Source organism: Archocentrus centrarchus, chromosome 19 (assembly GCF_007364275.1).
Source record: "Archocentrus centrarchus isolate MPI-CPG fArcCen1 chromosome 19, fArcCen1, whole genome shotgun sequence".
Taxonomy (NCBI): domain Eukaryota; kingdom Metazoa; phylum Chordata; class Actinopteri; order Cichliformes; family Cichlidae; genus Archocentrus; species Archocentrus centrarchus.
Genome location: NC_044364.1, coordinates 22,563,876 through 22,582,488, shown reverse-complemented (window position 1 = coordinate 22,582,488; position 18,613 = coordinate 22,563,876). Strand labels below are relative to the sequence as shown.

Below are 18,613 nucleotides of genomic sequence, written 5' to 3'. Positions count from 1 at the left end.
CACCTGATGTCATCTTTAAAGCCCTTTAAATCATTCTCATGGGGACTGATGAAAAAAATGTGATTAGTGTTCAACCAAAGACCTGCAAGCAAGACATCTCTGATCATTTGGCACCAAATAGCATTGGCTGACACATAATGTGAACAATCATGAGATAAGAGCCATAATCTCCTGACCATTCCCAATTCCAGATCTTGCACAGTTTTTTTAAATTCACAGGAAAGGCTTTGCAAGTAGCCGCCAAGTTCTGGATCTTAAAGTTGAGGAAGCGGACAGGGAAGCCAAATTTCTGCAGTTTGCGGGCATACCTTCTGGCCATCAGGCGGGCCATCAAAGGGACAGGAAGAAGAGGGGAGGGTCAAAAAACCATCTTACTGCAATACAGTTTGAGGAGATATGAATCCAGACAAACCTCTCCCTCACAAAGCAGGCCATTTTCCCACTAGTGTACATGATCACTGTGGCTTTCGTATCTCGGTTCCTCATAATGAGCCCCTTGAAACTCTGAAAAACAACAGCAAGACTGAAAAGCAGCACAGGCCTCATTATGTACATGTGAGCATGCTCCACATGCTTCTCTGGGTCACATGTTCAGGCTTTTGTACCTTTGGATTGTATTCTACATTCCACATATTGCGTGCAATGCTGTCCAGATCCAAATGGCAGCCCAGGTTCACTGTCGAGAAGACATTACTGTACACAAACACACAAAAATACATAACTCAGAGAGGTCATTAGACAATGTCTTCGTCAGGTTCTGAGGAAGACTGCGATCACACTGAAACCGGTCTCTGTGGTGATACCATATTACTGGGGTGGGTTTTGGTAACTCCTCCTCGAGGCTCTCAGGCACCGCCAGGGTCATGGGATTAACAGCGGAGGCCTCTGGTTGAGATGAGGAGGACGCCTGTGCGAACTCAGCTCCTGCTGAGGAATTCTGGGAGTTGTTGTCCAGAGTTCTGCTGCTGTATGGTGATGACTTATCAACAGTCCTGCTCTCAGCTGAAAAAAGGAAAAAAAGCATTTTCTCTGCAATCAGATGCACCTTTTTTCAGCTTCAGTTTGAGGCATCTTAATGTTTCACTTTAAAACATAAGAGTGGGCAGCAACAGAGCTGAAAGCTTCATCAAAGCTCAATGGCCAAAAACTGCAGGTCCTTCTTTGTCCACTTGAGGCTCTGAACATTAGTGTCAGAGTACTAACTAGCAGGTGTCTTCATCTGTGTGATGCACACATAAAGTCTGTGGATGCTAGCTGATAATTTAGCACTCCTCCCTGTCATCCAAATATTTCAATACATTTAATTCCAATATTTTATTGCCATGTCGACATTGTCAATAGGAATTTGTTTCGTTAAGGTCTCATGCACTGACAAGAAACACTCAGTGTGATATAATTAATTAATACCTGAATAAAACAACACACAGAATTAATAAAAATCTAGACCATAAAACAGAATAATAAAATAGTAATACTAAAACTCCTGTAGGCGGATTAGCAGCATCAAGTGAAAAAAATCAAAATAGATGAATAAATAAAATAAATAATAATCATATATAATTATTGCATACAAAACAGTTCAATTTGTTTTGCTTAAAGTATTTGCAAGGTGTTGAGGAGTCAGACAGCCTGTGGGTATGTACTGTTTTAAAATCTGGTCGTTTTTGTGCTGATGCTTCTCAATCTTTTCTATGAAGGGAGAAAGTTAAAAAGGCAGTTAGCTCAGTGGGTTAAGCGAATTGTCAAAAAAGTAACTTAAAGGGCCAAATTGTATGTTATTTTTTACATCAATTTGCGTACCAGAAGGGAGCGGGGACAGAAGCGGCCCGCCGGCCGCAAGTTTGAGCACCCCTGATCTAGATGTTGCAGAATAGGGTGCAGGCACAATAACACAGTATCATCAACAGATCTATTTGCCCTATATGCAAACTGGTATGGTTCTAGGGTGATACTGGAAAGGTGTCTACATAGCACCCATTCAAACATTTTCATGATAGCTCAGTCAGTCAGTCAGTCAGAATACTTTATTGATCCCAAAGGGAAATTACTACTGTTACAGCTGCAACCGTTTCATTTAAACGAGTAAACCTAAAACACAATAACATACACTAAAGGCATAAAAGTATAAAGACTAAAGAGATATTTTGACTATATAAACATCTAAATCTATACACATATGAAAATTGTGAGTGCAAAAATTTTTAAATAGGTGTCATTATATATATATGCACAGTCCTTTTTTTGTACAATGTATATAGTTGCACAGTCCTTTTTTTGTACAATGTATATAGACTGATGTTAATGCTGCAGGTCTATAGTTGTTCAGACACCTTGGGTTAGATTTCTTAGGCACAGGTACAATCACAGCTGATTTAAAACATGCTGGAACTTTCTGTTGAGCCAGGGAGCAGTTAAAATCGGGGCCAGCTCAAATAGAGTCACTTGTGAGTCTAAAAAAAATCATGTTGGGGATCAAAATTGTAAAACTGAGTTTTTGATTGTACCTTGTATGTAAAGTGTTCTTGATACACTCTGATGAATAGGGGTGGGTAAATTAATTGAAGAATCGATGCATCGCAATATTTTCACGCACTGTGCGTGAAAATACTGTGCTGAGCACCTGAGCGCATAACAACAGTCATGGAGAGCAGCTGTAGAAAGCTAACTTCGTCAACTTTTAAGTCAGATGTTTGGGCTCATTTTGCTTTCCCGTCTAAATCTGGAACTCAAGAAGTCGACAAAAGCAAGGTGGTATGTAAGCTGTGCCAGAAAGAATTAAAGTACTGCAGTAACACGACAAACCTGCGCAACCACTTAACCAGATACCACGCAGATGCGCTACAAAAACACGAAGCACAACCTGTTGACTCCAAACAGACACATATCGACAAATCATTCATCTCTAAACTTCCGCTGAGCTCTGCCCGCGCACAAAAAATCACAAAGTCTGTAGCCGTGTTTATTTGCAAGGACCTATGACCGTATAGTGTTGTTGAAAACAAGGGTTTTAAGAATATGCTAAAGATACTCGAACCACGCTACGCAATACCAACACGTAAATACATGACAGAAGTCGCTGTGCCGTTACTGTAATCACTACATGTTCAAAAGCTAAGAATGTTTATAAGCACTAAACTTTTTCAGTGCAATTCAGTTGAATACAACCCTATGATTTGTGTTTAAATCTGCACTGATATGCACAGATGTTATTGAAATGCATTTTTATTTATATTAGACTTTCAAGAGATAAGCTATGCCTAATTTTATTTTACATGCACTTTATTTTTTATTGTTTATTAAGAACAGTTTTCTACTTTAAGCACATTGCAGAAAGAAGTTTGTTTCTTTGCTCAGAAATGTGATGTTACAGAAGTTTGTATGAAAATAAATATTTTAAAAATATCAACATTATCTTAAATCATTTGTGTCTTCACAACTTTAAATCAATATCGAATCGAATCGAATCGAATCGAATTGCAACAGCAATAATAGGCGCTGTCACTTGGTGTTGGCTCTCACTGCGGTATTGTATCACTTCCTGTTCCTGTTTCGGAGCACAGTGTTTTGCTGTCTGTTAGCTGTTATATCTGTATAACTCGATTTATCTGAATAATAACATATTTTAGTGTAATCTTCACCTACTTTAAATAGCATACTCTTTGCTGAATCACCTGTATTCACATTACTCACTTTATTTGTTTTTAGAAATTCGCTAGCTTAGCTCAGCTAGTAGCTTAGCCCTTAGCCGACTCACTACCAGCATGGCTTCTTCTCCTGTCTCTCCTGCACTTTCCTGTTCTGGGTGTCACATGTTTAGTTACTCCTCGGCCTCCTTTAGCAGTAACGGTACTTGTAATAAATGTAGTCTGTAGCTCTGGAGGCCAGGCTTTCTGAACTGGAGACTCGGCTCCGCACCCTGGAAAATCCTACATCTAGCCAGGCCCCTGTAGCGGGTGCGGACCATGGTAGCTTAGCCGCCGTTAGCTCCCCCCCAGCAGATCCCGAGCAGCAGGGAAAACAGGCCAGCTGGGTGACGGTGAGGAGGAAGCGTAGTCCTAAACAGAAGCCGCCCGTACACCACAACCTGTTCACGTCTCTAACCTTTTTTCTCCACTCGGTGACACACCCGCTGAGGAAAAAACTCTGGTTATTGGTGACTGTTTTGAGAAATGTGAAGCTAGAGACACCGGCGACCATAGTCAAATGTCTTCCAGGGGCCAGAGCAGGCGACATTTATGGAAATTTGAAACTGCTGGCTAAGGCTAATCGTAGATTTGGTAAGATCGTTATTCACGTCGGCAGTAATGACACCCGGTTACGCCAATCGGAGGTCACTAAAATTAATATTGACTCGGTGTGTAACTTTGCAAAAACGATGTCGGACTCTGTAGTTTTCTCTGGGCCCCTCCCCAATCAGACCAGGAGCGACATGTTTAGCCGCATGTTCTCCTTGAATCGCTGGCTGTCTGAGTGGTGTCCAAAAAATGACGTGGGCTTCATAGATAATTGGCAAAGTTTCTGGTGAAAACCTGGTCTTGTTAGGAGAGACGGCATCCATCCCACTTTGGATGGAGCAGCTCTCATTTCTAGAAATCTGGCCAAATTTATAAACCCTCCTAAAAACTGACTACCCAGGGTTGAGACCAGGAAGCAGAGTTGCAGTCTTACACGCCTCTCTGCAGCTTCTCTCCTCCTGCCATCCCCCCAAAACCCCATCCCCATAGAGTCGGTGCCTGCTCCCAGACCACCAAACACCAAAGCTAAAATCAGCAAAAAGCTATTTAAGCATAAAAATTCAAAAACAATAAATAATACAGCTTCATCAACTGCACCAAAAATAAAACAATTAAATGTGGATTATTAAACATTAGGTCTCTCTCTTCCAAGTCCCTATTAGTAAATGATTTAATAATTGATCAACGTATTGATTTATTCTGCCTTACAGAAACCTGGTTACAGCAGGATGAATATGTTAGTTTAAATGAATCAACACCTCCGAGTCACAGTAACTGTCAGAATGCTCGAAGCACAGGTCGAGGAGGAGGATTAGCTGCAATCTTCAATTCCAGTTTATTAATTAATCAAAGACCCAGACAAAGTTTTCATTCTTTTGAAAGCCTGACTCTTAGTCTTGTCCATCCTAATTGGGAAAATCAAAAAGCTGTTTTATTTGTTATTATCTATCGTCCACCTGGTCCCTACTCAGAGTTTCTGTCTGATTTCTCAGACTTTTTATCTGATTTAGTGCTCAGTTCAGATAAAATAATTATAGTGGGTGATTTTAACATCCATGTAGATGCTGAGAATGACAGCCTCAACACTGCATTTAATCTATTGTTAGATTCAATTGGCTTCTCTCAAAATGTAAAGGAGCCCACCCACCACTTTAATCATACTCTGGATCTTGTCCTAACATATGGCATAGAAACTGAAGACTTAACAGTATTCCCTGAAAGCCCCCTCCTGTCTGATCATTTCTTAGTAACATTTACATTTACTTTAATGGATTACACAGCAGCGGGGAATAAGTTTTATTACAGTAGAAGTCTTTCTGAAAGTGCTGTAACTAAGTTTAAGGATCTAATTCCTTCATTGTTATGCTCTTCAGTGCCATGTGCCAACACAGTGCAGAGCAGCTACCTAAACTCTGCTCCCAGTGAGGTTGATTATCTCGTCAATAGTTTTACATCCTCACTGCATATAACTTTGGATACTGTGGCTCCTCTGAAAAGGAAAGCTTCAAATCAGAAGTGCCTGACTCCGTGGTATAATTCACAAACGCACAGCTTAAAGCAGATAACCCGAAAGCTTGAGAGGGAATGGCGTCTCACTAAATTAGAAGATGCTCATTTAGCCTGGAAAAAGAGTTTGTTGCTCTATAAAAAAGCCCTCCGTAAAGCTAGGACATCTTACTATTCATCATTAATTGAAGAAAATAAGAACAACCCCAGGTTTCTTTTCAGCACTGTAGCCAGGCTGACAAAGAGTCAGAGCTCTGTAGAGCCAAGTATTCCTTTCACGTTAACTAGTAGTGACTTCATGGATTTCTTTACAAATAAAATTTTAGACATTAGAGAAAAAATTATTCATAACCATCTCAAAGATTATTCTTCATGTTCGGCTGCTTTCAGCACTGCTGGTATTTGTTTAGACTCTTTTGCTCCAGTTGATCTTTCAGAGTTAACTTCAATAGTTACTTCCTCCAAACCAGCAACATGTTTGTTAGATCCCATTCCTACTAGACTGTTCAAAGAAGTCTTTCCAATTATTGATGCTTCAATCTTAAAAATGATCAATCAGTCTTTATTAGTTGGCTATGTACCCCAGACCTTCAAGGTGGCTGTAATTAAACCTCTACTTAAAAAGCCATCACTTGACCCAGTTGTCTTAGCTTATTATAGGCCAATCTCCAACCTTCCTTTTCTCTCAAAGATTCTTGAAAGAGTAGTTGTAAAACAGCTAACTGATCATCTGCAGAGGAATGGTTTATTTGAAGAGTTTCAGTCAGGTTTCAGAATTCATCACAGTACAGAAACAGCATTAGTGAAGGTTACAAATGATCTTCTTAGAGCCTCTGACAGTGGACTCATCTCTGTTCTTGTCCTGTTGGACCTCAGTGCAGCTTTTGATACTGTTGACCATAACATTCTATTACAGAGATTAGAGCATACTATAGGTATTAAAGGTACTGCACTGCAGTGGTTTGAATCATATTTATCTCATAGACTCCAATTTGTTCATGTAAATGGGGAGTCTTCTTCACACACTAAGGTTAATTATGGAGTTCCACAGGGTTCTGTGCTAGGACCAATTTTATTTACATTATACATGCTTCCCTTAGGCAGTATTATTAGAAAGCACTGCATCAATTTTCATTGTTATGCAGATGATACTCAGCTTTACCTATCAATGAAGCCAGATGACACACATCAATTAGTTAAACTGCAGGAATGTCTTAAAGATATTAAGGCCTGGATGACCTCTAATTTCCTGCTTCTAAATTCAGATAAAACTGAAATTCTTGTTCTCGGCCCCACAAATCTTAGAAACATGGTGTCTAACCAGATACTTACTCTGGATGGCATTACTTTGGCCTCCAGTAACACTGTGAGAAATCTTGGAGTCATTTTTGACCAGGATATGTCCTTCAATGCACATATTAAACAAATATGTAGGACCGCTTTTTTGCATTTGCGCAATATTTCTAAAATTAGAAACATCCTTTCTCAGACTGATGCTGAAAAGCTCATTCATGCATTTATTTCTTCTAGGCTGGATTATTGTAATTCATTATTATCAGGCTGTCCTAAAAGCTTCCTGAAAAGCCTTCAGCTGATCCAAAATGCTGCAGCTAGAGTACTGACAGGGACTAGAAAGAGAGAGCATATTTCTCCCATATTGGCTTCTCTTCATTGGCTCCCTGTTAAATCTAGAATAGAATTTAAAATTCTTCTCCTCACATACAAGGTCTCGAATAATCAGGCACCATCTTATCTCAAAGACCTCATAGTACCATATCACCCCAACAGAGCACTTCGCTCTCAGACTGCTGGCTTACTTGTGGTTCCTAGGATACTTAAGAGTAGAATGGGAGGCAGAGCCTTCAGCTTTCAGGCGCCTCTTCTGTGGAACCAGCTTCCAGCTTGGATTCGGGAGACAGACACCCTCTCTATTTTTAAGATTAGGTTAAAACTTTCCTTTATGATAAAGCTTATAGTTAGGGCTGGATCAGGTGACCCTGAACCATCCCTTAGTTATGCTGCTATAGGCCTAGTCTGCTGGGGGGTTCACATAATGCACTGTTTCTCATTCACCTTATTTACTTTGTTTATACTCCACTCTGCATTTAATCATTAATTGATATTAATCTCTGGCTCTCTTCCACAGCATGTCTTTCTCTCCCCTCAGCCCAACCGGTCGCGGCAGATGACTGCCCCTCCCTGAGCCTGGTTCTGCTGGAGGTTTCTTCCTGTTAAAAGGGAGTTTTTCCTTTCCACTGTCGCCAAGTGCTTGCTCATAGGGGGTCGTTTTGACTGTTGGGTTTTTTCTGTATTATTGTAGGGTCTTTACCCACAATACAAAGCGCCTTGAGGCGACAGTTTGTTGTGATTTGGCGCTATATAAATAAAATTGAATTGAATTGAATTAATTGAAATCGAATCGAATCGTGAGGTTCCTAACAATATCCAGCCCTACTGATGAATGTACAGGTTTGCTGTTGTACCTGTGTTGTCCGAAGTGAACATATTCAGTGTCAGAAGCTCATCAGGCAGTAATTTTAAAAACAGCTCCTCCTCCTCAGTGAGCTCCTCCTGCTTCTCCTCCATGACCTCCTTCTGCTTCTTCTCCGTGACCTCCCCCTGCTCTGTCCTCAAGTTATCCTGCAGTGAGAAACCACAAAGGAAGCTGATGAGAATCAGTTATCTACTCTCTATCTGCCAACATGTGACACGAACCTTTGTGTTGTGAACTGCAGGCTGCGTCTGAATGGCATTACCTTGACCTCCAGTAACACTGAGTGATCTTGGAGTCATTTAGAAACATCCTTTCTCAGAGTGATGCTGAAAAGCTATCTCATGCATTTATTACTTCTAGGCTGGACTATTGTAATTCATTATTATCAGGCTGTTCTAAAAGCTCCCGGAAAAGCCTTCAGCTGATCCAAAATGTACTGACAGGGACTAGAAAGAGAGAGCATATTTCTCCCATATTGGCTTCTCTTCATTGGTTCCCTGTTAGATCCAGGACTGAATTTGAAATCCCAGCAAGTCCACCTCTGAATGGCTCACAAAACCTTGACATGACCTTAAACAGGTTGTTCTGGCTGGAAAACCCTCCAATGTGGCTAAATTAAAATTGCAAAGAGTGGGCCAAAATTCCTCCAACGGGATGTGAAAAACTCACATCGCGTTATCACAAATGCTTGATTGCAATTCTTGCTGCAAAGAGCAGCACAGCCAGTTATTAGGTTTAGAGGGCAGTTACTTTTTCACACTGGTAGGTCTGGATAGTTTTGTTCCCTTAATAATATTAATAATAATAATTTTAAAAATCTTTTAAAAACTGCATTTTGCATGTAGTTGTGTTGGAAAGGCAGCAACAAAACAAACAAACTGAAGACACTATCTTTAACATGATTTTTAAAAGCACAAACTTCTCGGCTTTCTCAGCAAAGTCTAAAGCTGCTAAAATCAAATGGCTCCCATGAAGAAGCCTGATCCTGATAAATATGATCAAAATTTTATAGAATAACAAACTGAGTTTTCTTTGGAATATTTATACATGCCAATAAAGATTATACATGACAGAAAATATTCATAATTAATGACAAAAGGTTTGTCTTTGTAACTGAAACAGTTCCAGTTTGCAGTGGATGGACCTGAAAATTTAAATTTTCTTTGAGTTCATGTGTGACTATGTTTGACCACGAGGACAAAGTGAAAACTCACGTTTGCGATATACTTATCGAAGTAGCGCTCCGACGCTGACTCGTCCATGATGACGTTTCCAGAAGCTTTCAGCGATTGAATCAGGTATTGATCATCAACTAATAATGAATGTACTGTCAGAGTTTTTGTGAACTTGTTAAAAGATGACAGTGAAGGATTTTAATGTTTTTTGTTGTTGTTGTTGTTTTTTAACATTTATTTAAGCAAGGATAGAGTCAATCATTCACACACACACACACACACTCACACACACTGGTGATGGCTGAGCTTTCCTCCGCGGGTCTGAAGATGGACGATCCCCTCAGAGCCACACCACCCCTGGGTGAAGCAGGAGTTGGTGTGAATTCAGACAACATATTAGATATGATATGATAACTCTTTATTTGCCATTTGTATACACCAGGGGTATTCAAATAAAATTTAAAGAGGTCCAGTCAGACAAAATTTCATGAGGCCAAGGTCCGGAAGTCCAACTATTTAATCTGATATATATATATATATATATATATATATATATATATATATATATATATATATATATGGTTTTGTTAGTTTTCAGAGCATTAGTTTTTATATTTGGTTTCATGCTTAGTTTTAGTTTAGTTTTAGCCTCTGTACACAACCTACTCAAGTGGCCAACCATTTCTGCTTGTGTAGCTGGATTGTGTGTGTGTTAATTACCTTGCGGTCGTGTGCCGGTGTTTTATATGCGATGCCGGCTGGGACTTTTATGGTCCTCGCTCTTTGTGCTCAGTTTTTTGGCTGCAAACATATTTGTCCCTGTTTTTCCACTTTCTTCATTTCCTCACATCCATTCCGATAGTTTCAGCAGTCTCCCTCCAGGAATTTGCTGACATTTGTGAGTCCTTATACTGATGCTTTGATTATTAGTCCTGATTGTTATTCTCTCACTGATAAATTCAAACACTGCAGCAAAAAGTAGCCAGAAATGCACAAGGACAGAACAGGTTAATCACAACCTTGTGGGCTGTGTGGACCCGACATGTAGTTCGATTTCTCCGGAGGAGCACGTCAGGTTACGGTGAAGGATCAGCGCGGTTTCTCGGCAGACCGCTCCCATTACTTTGCGGACCGATGCGGTGAGTACGCACACGCACGCACACAGTTGCCTGATGGCACTCCCGGCTTAAACTGTTAGAAAAAAATATTTCACATCAATCTACAAGGGTTTTAAATAAAATTACGAAAACAAAGGTCATTTTATCTATAATTTCTGTTAGTTTTAGTTAGTTTTGTAAACTCACAATTAGGGCTGCAACGACTCATCGATTAACTCGATTAAATCGATTCTAAAAATTTATCGACACAAATTTACTGTGTCGATGCTTCGTTTAAACTCTGCAGCGCTCAGCTGTCTCGGTGTAAGCGGCGCTCCTCACTAGCATTAGCAGCATTAGTGCTGACGTTTTTTTTGTGGGTTTATTGGGGGCTGGCAAACCAACATAGAACTGCATTACCGCCACCTACTGGACTGGAGTGTGAATCACTCACGTATACACAAGCACACATTCTAAAAAGCTCTCCGTCGCTGCGATGGATTTAATTTAACACAGAGTGGATCATCGCTAGAGTTGCCACCTGTCTCGTAAAATACAGAACCCCGTATGTTACGGGACTCCGTGGAATACGGCTCCGTAACATGCCGTGTTCCGTACTTTATGGGACGGGTGGCAACTGTCGCTGACATGCATTTCCACGCCTCCACTGCTCTCTGTGTGTCTGTGTGTGTTGTGCTCGCTGAGAATTTCAGCTGCTATTTTTGTCTTTACTTCAGCTGTAGCTACCAGAACTGGTTTGCTAGCGAGCGCGGGCCATTAGCACTAGCGATGGTTCGGGACCGGAAGGCCCGCCCCCCCAGGACCGAGGGGCTCCTTCAAAATATTTTTTATACTTTAATCCCTTATTAGTGACTAAATGTAGACCTGCAGTAGAAACGTATTTTCGAGAATGCTTGTGAATACAAAGCATTACACCATTACTCACACATGCGCCATGGCTCCCGCAGCCACTAGTTTTCAAAACACTCATAGCAGGCAGCGGTTTTAACTGCGCAAGCGCAAAGAGGCGAAGCTGTGACGGTGAGCTCAAGTAGTGAAAAAGGAAACGTTTTTCCAGCGTCCAAAACAGCAGCTTTTTCTTTTAGTAACCACCATTAAATCTGTGAAACAGCTGGAGGTCCTTCATCAAGCACCTGATCAGCAAGTGTTAAGGTGAAGAAAAGAGAACTTTGTAGCTGCTCCATTCACCGCTGTTTGTTCACATGGCGAGAAACTGCATTACGGAAGTTAAAATATGCAGATAAACTGTTAATAAAAAAAGTATTTCTTATCCGATTACTCGATTAATCGCTGGAATAATCGATAGAATACTCGATTACTAAAATAATCGTTTTATGCAGCCCTACTCACAATACTGTTTTTTGCTTTTAGATAGATAGATTTTATTTATTTCAGTTAATGAAAATTTTTTTTCAATTTCAGTTTTCATTATTTAGTTCGTTTTTGTTAACTATAATAACCCTGTTTGTTACAAAGTTTACCAGCCAGCTTGGTGGTATCACGTGGTATAGCCAAACTAGCGTGCAATTGGTCAGTGGGTTTCCTTGGATGCTTCGCTACTACCGTAAGGACTGTAAAAGCTGCGCCGGTATACCAGAAAGTGCTCAACAAGATTTTAATTAAGTGGTTATTTCTGTTTTGGTATTAGGTTCGGGTCCGCTTGACACATCGTTTAGGTCCGGATCCGGACCGAGGTGCGCCTATTGGTGATGGCTGTCCTAGGATGATAAGAGCAGAGTCCGGATATGTGTTTTCATGCTCACTGATCATGCGGTGCAGTTTGTTCAGTTCTCTGGGTAAATAAAACAGTCTGCACTTTAAAGTCAAGTATTCGACACCCACGGGGCACTGCCGTGAAGTAACGGTCAGAGCACCAGGACTGGTTCACGAGGACAGACGGTCCTCCTCTGTGGGTTTTCCTGCTCTCCTTTGCGTCACGGTCAGCTCTGGAGATTGTGTAGCTCTCTGGTGTTCTTGGCTCGTCTGGTGTGTCCTCTCCCAGCTAAGTTTCAAAGAAACACAGCACCGAGCAGTCCTGAAATGTAGATATCTGAGTGTATAGTTCATCCGTTTTATTTTCCAGAAACTGAAGGTTATAACCAGCAGAGTTAGCTGAAATCTCAGTTCATCCGCTGCCTGAAAGACACTGTTTTAGCTCTTCCCTCTGTTTTAGCTCCACCCTCTGAACCTAAGCTGTTGTGATTGGCCGCTTGTGGTGACCATATAAGGATACCCCCTCTCTGTGACATCACATAGATCCCAGAGTGGAATAAACCGTGATAAACGGAGTGTTTGGAGCAGTCTGCAGCTTGGGGTTCACAGGGAACCCTGTACATACCCTGGGCTCATTATTAGAAACTTGGGTCATGTTTAACATGGACCTCCACCACTGACTCAGGAGACACGTGACAGGAAGTGAGGAGGTGAGTACTTGCATATATCGACATTCAGAGGCTGTTTGTTTAAACTAGAGACGATTACAGCAAACATTAAGCCTCCTTCCTGCTGCTCTTATCTCTCCAAGTCCTCCCAGCCTTCCTCCCCTTTCATTCCATTCTTTCCTTCATTCCTTACCTCATTTCCTACCTTCCTCTCCTTTCCTTTCCAGGTTTATCTGTCCTTTTTTCCTCCTTTCCTTTCCCCTCTGTTAATGTTTTCTTTACTTTTTATTCCTGCCTCGCTTTCAATCTTTCTGCAGTCTCCTTTAATTTTTCCTCTTGTTTTCCTTTCATCCTTTATTCCTTCTCTTTGTTTGTGGTTCCTTCATTAATGACCTTTCCTTGTTTTAGTTACTTTCTCGGTTCTTTTTCTTTCACCCTTTCTAAGGTTAATCCAGTTTTCTTGTTCCTTTTTTTTTTTTAACCGTCCTCTCCCCTTAATGTCCCTTTTTCATTCTTACTTTATCCATGAGTTTTCCTCACCTTTCCTCCTCCCTCCTCATTATTTTCCTTATTTCCTTTATTTTTCTTTTCCCTTTCTTCCTCCCATTTCCTTCTTTCACTAGGCATGTTTTCTTTTTTTCTTTCTTCCACTTTTCAACTTTCATTCACTTAATCTCCATTCCTTTCCTTGTTCCACTCATTTCATAGATCCATCCTTTTTTCCTTCCTTTTTCTAAGGGTTACCTTCCCTTACCTTTCATCTCTCCTTTTTCCTTTTTCTCCCATATTGGCTTCTCTTCATTGGCTCCCTGTTAAATCTAGAATGGAATTTAAAATCCTCACATACAAGGTCTTGAATAATCAGGCCCCATCTTATCTCAAAGACCTCATAGTACCATTTCACCCCAACAGAGCACTTCGCTCTCTGACTGCTGGCTTACTTGTGGTTCCTAGGATACTTAAGAGTAGAATGGGAGGCAGAGCCTTCAGCTTTCAGGCGCCTCTTCTGTGGAACCAGCTCCCAGCTTGGATTCGGGAGACAGACACCCTCTCTATTTTTAAGATCAAGCCTATAATTAGGGGTGGATCAGGTGACCCTGAACCATCCCTTAGTTATGCTGCTATAGGCCTAGGCTGCTGGGGGGGTTCCAATAATGCACAGTTTCTTTTCATTCACCTTATTTACTTTGTTTATACTCCACTCTGCATTTAATCATTAATTGATATTAATCTCTGGCTCTCTTCCACAGCATGTCTTTTCTCTCCCCTCAGCCCCAACCGGTCACGGCAGATGGCTGCCCCTCCCTGAGCCTGGTTCTGCTGGAGGTTTCTTCCTGTTAAAAGGGAGTTTTCCTTTCCACTGTCGCCAAGTGCTGCTCATAGGGGGTCGTTTTGGGTTTTCTCTGTATTATTGTAGGGTCTTTACCCGCAATAAAAAGTGCCTTGAGGCGACTGTTTGTTGTGATTTGGCGCTATATAAATAAAATTAAATTGAATTGAACCTTGCACTTTCCTTTTTACCCTTCCTTTTCCTTTCTCATATCACTTTCCTTGCTTCCTTTTGTGTCATCTTTTATTCCTTCCGTTTCTTTCTCTCATTCTTCCTCCTTTTCATTCACTGAATTTCTTCCTGTTTATTACTGTCTTCTGTTTCTGCCCAATCCACGTTATCCAACTTCCTTGTTTCATTCCCTTCAGAGCCACCCTTCTTTCATTTGCTTGGGGTTTCCTTTCTTTTTCTTTTGCTTTCCCTTCCTTATCATTTCCCTCCTCTCATCCTTTCACCAATCCTTCATTCTTTCATCAGTTTTCTGTCCTTCTTCTAATTTGTCTTATATTCCTTTCTTTCTTTTATTTCACCCTTCTTTCCTTCACTTTCCCCTTATTTTCTACTCTCCTTTACTTCATCTTACTTCCTGTCCTTGTTTCATTCACTTTATTCAGCTGTCCTTCTTTCCTCTGAACTTCCTTCTTTCCTTCCTCCTTTCCTCGCTCTTCTTTCAGTTAATTTCTTTTTTCATCTTTTTCCTTTATCCATTATTTTTCCATCCAATTCCCATCTTCTGCATTATTCTTTTATTCCCTTTTTCTCTTCTTGTCCTTCCATCCATGCTTAATCCCTCTCTTTCATTCATTTTTCCTCACTTTTCTTCTGCCTTTGTCCTTCTTTGCTTGTCATGATTTCTTCCCTCCTGATAACTTCCATTTTTCCTTGCTTCCTTTTTTTGTTTTGCTTTTCCCTTCATCTTTTTCCTTTAATTTACTCCACGATTTGGTCTCCTTCCTTCCTTCCTTCCTTCCTTCCTTCCTTCCTTCCTTAACTTAACATCCTTCTGTCCTCTTTTATCCCCTCCTCTTGTCTCCTCCTCCTCCCTCCTCCCACTGAAGTAAACAGATGAACAGGGAGATATTAAATCTCTCCCTGGGCCCCTCTTCCTCCTCACTCCTCCCCGTTAATTGGGCTCTGGCTGTGTGAGTGGCAGTCGGAGCAGTATTGAGGCCCAGCCGTGCTCCAGATGTGCGCAGAGGTAACCGCAGTGAAATGTGAGCCGCTCCGGCCTGGCTGCCTGTATTTTGGGATGTTTTACACGGGGCAGGACAAAGACACGTTTCCAGGCGGGATCCCGGCCTGAGCAGATGTTCCTGTCCTGGGAAAAGAAGAGGAAGAAGAAGAGGAAGACTCGAGGATTAACGTGCAGAAGCGGGAGGACCGAGAGACGGTAAAGCCAGCGCGGCGGACTCTTCACACACACGAAAGTCGCTGTTTGAGCCGCGTTTGCTGGCAGGAAGTCGGTGTTAATCAGTCTCACCGGTGTTTCCTCTTCCAGCAGCCACGTGTGGTCGCTCACTAACGCCGTCTGCGCTCCGTTTGACGCACACGAGCGCGCGCACCCGCAGGTCTGCGCCGCTTCGTTCGTGTTTGCGCCTCACGACCAGTTTCTGGGAATAACTTTGGAAAACTGCTCTCCATAAAGTAATGACTGGAACTGTTACTCAGCCCGCAGGTTACCTTGTCAACAGTATATTTGCGTTTCCAGTGAAGTAGGATAACAAACTACACAACAACCCAATCTGCTGATAAAAACATGCAACCAGCCGCTGTAGGCTGAGATTAAACTCAGTGTGTAAATGTCTTTAAATTATCTGCCTAAACAACTTAGAGGAGAACTTGTTCTTTCTGAAAGGACTTTAAATCTTTAATCTTTTCAATTAGCTTCATTATTAATTAAAATAACTAATAATTTACAATCTGGCATCCCTGCTGCGTTACTGCTAACTAGCTAATGATAAGCAGCGATTATACCTGGAAAGGCTATAGCAACAGCTAATGAAAACCATCTCTAACAAGCTAATATTAGGTACTTGGATAAATTTTCAAAGTTGTCAGTTTGATTTAAATTCTAAGCTCAATTATAGAACTATTCACACTGATTACAGAACAGTTTAGTTTTTGAAAATTGGACCATGGGTTCACATTCTAGTGGGATTTGAATACAGCAAATTTGGGGGCAAGGTGTTAATACATTTTAATGGTAAAACTGAAAAAACTGTGATTTTATTCTATGATTTTGGAATAAAATATTGTACATCTTCAAATAGGCTTTCAATCACTTTCTTAGCAATTGCACAGGTACCTATCAGATTTGGGATTGCATTTACATTATGAACCTGGCAATAGCACTTGACCTTGACCTTTAACCTTCAAGGTTTGGTTCTGTATATATGTAGCAAGTAGTATATCAAAATGAAGGGAATTTGACAAAGATTATGAATCTGATGGAGCCATATTAGCCAGCAATTATTTGTAAACCTGCTCCTAGTACAAGTTAAAACTTGATTCCCATAACAGTCAATAAGAGCATGAAAATATGCCTTTGTCTTCACCATGTTCTTGAAAAGAAAATGAAAATTGAAATATTTATCATATTTCAATTATTTATATTTAATAGATTTTTAATATATTTCTGTGTGATGTGAACCGGACAAACTTTGGGGGAGTCTCCTGATGGCGGAGAATGAAAATGATGTCATAACACTTTTTTTTTAGCATTTAGCACTGAGCGAATCAACACGAGTCGCCAATGCTTCTTACGATGTCGTAACACACTGTTGACATGCGTGAACGTGTCTATCCAAGTACCTAGCTAATATTAGCAGCCAACTATGATTACACATTAAAGTTAAAGTTAGCAGAGTAACTCTGGGAGAATTAAAAAAAAACTGATAAATGCTTAAAAAGCTTTTTCCAGGCAGCTCAAGATGGCTGCCATGTTGCTTTTAGAAGAAGCTTTTAGAGTAATGGGTTATTCCACAGGTTACTGTGGCACCTCTCACATTGTCAGCTAACGTTCTAGCTAGTGATAGCGAACTCCTTTTCAAGAAATTGTTCAAAGCTAACCAGCTAAATGCCTGAGCAAAGCTACATAATGAGCTAACGAGCTGTTTTTTAAAAGACATGTTTAACGTTTCTTTAACCATCTGAGTCTTATTGACCTTATAGAAGGAGGCAGGTCTACGTACAGTCCCAACAAATATACCTGGATAACAGGTAGGCAGATAATATCTAGTTGGTGTAGTACACATGAGCAGGGTAATGTGCAGTTGATACACAAACCCACAGAAACACCAGGTAATGCTGTGAGCTGCTGCACACCTGTACAGGAGTCCACGCTGTAGTGCTGAAGGGTGATGTGTTACTCCTGCGGTTTGGTGACCCGTCTCCTGATGTTTCACAGATATGGCCGAAGATGTCCGTGGATTCTGATAACTCCTGTATTTTGCTGTCATCGCGGGACTCCAGGACTTCCTGCATCTTTCAAACCGCTGACGAGAAAGATGACATCCCAGGAGTGGGAGAGGAGAGGTAACCTCATCAGCTGATCCTCAGGGGGTGGGGCAGGAGGCATTGATTGGTTATTTTACGGAAAGACCCTTTACTTAAACTGTGATACTGCGTCCTCTGTAACTCCGGCTCCTTCCTCCCGCAGCGTCCTGGAGATGCTGAGCTACTCCAAGTTCTCTGACCTTGAGACATGGCTGTGCATGCCATCCTCACTGCTGCTGTCCAGACCTCTGGACTCCACCCACACCTCCTCTGCCTCTTCGTCCAATTCGTACTCTTCACATGCTTCCATCCACTCCTCCAACTCGCTCCCAGCCTCCTCCTCTTCATCGCTCGCTTCCACCTCCCGCCGCTCCACCTGCAGCGAGCCGGGAGAGATCGACAGGTAACGACATGTCCAGCTTGCCTGTTTAAACTCATCATGTGTTTATTTACATCATGTATATTTAGCTGACAGAATGGAGCAGCTGCTTTAATGCCAATGGTGAGATATTCTAATGTAAAGCAAACTGAAGCACCTTCAGATGAAAGCTGGTGATCGATGGTGTCACTCCGTGTCACACAGAGAGGACACCTGCAGTCGGCACAGGAGTGAAGGAAAACCATGGGAAAAATAAAATATCTGCTATGAAATGTTAGCACTTTCTATTTAGGACTTTAAAGGGATCCTTTGAGGGAAAATGTAACATGTTATTCAGCAGCTGCAGGACTATTATTAAACTATCTGATTGTCATATCTCTGACACAGGATCATTGTTTGGCCAGTGGAGACGTAAAAGATTCATCATTTCAGAAGAAAATAATTAGTTTATTCTGATTCTGTGTGTTGGAGCTAATCTTTGGGGTTTCATCACTTAAAAT

At 41.2% G+C, this 18,613-nt stretch overlaps 2 protein-coding genes across 2 annotated transcripts in view; one reads left to right on the top strand and one right to left on the bottom strand.

Annotated features, from left to right (window-relative positions):
• Positions 1-9,497, bottom strand: LOC115798484 (TATA-binding protein 2-like). Its single transcript, XM_030755335.1, has 7 exons — positions 9,450-9,497; positions 8,317-8,381; positions 1,801-1,856; positions 804-1,002; positions 606-693; positions 413-504; positions 1-326 (listed from the first exon to the last, which is right to left on the bottom strand). The coding sequence occupies exons 1-7, from the start codon at positions 9,495-9,497 to the stop codon at positions 104-106; spliced, it is 771 nt and encodes a 256-aa protein (XP_030611195.1). The 3' UTR covers positions 1-103.
• Positions 9,498-15,412: 5,915 nt separating this feature from the next.
• ankfn1a (ankyrin repeat and fibronectin type III domain containing 1a) overlaps positions 15,413-18,613 on the top strand; it is a 133,252-nt gene continuing 130,051 nt past the window's right edge. The window contains exons 1-3 of the mRNA XM_030755334.1: positions 15,413-15,629; positions 17,646-17,773; positions 17,898-18,137. Coding sequence (XP_030611194.1) covers positions 17,658-17,773; positions 17,898-18,137 — 356 coding nt within the window. The 5' untranslated portion in view covers positions 15,413-15,629; positions 17,646-17,657. The remainder of the gene's footprint in view (positions 15,630-17,645; positions 17,774-17,897; positions 18,138-18,613) is intronic.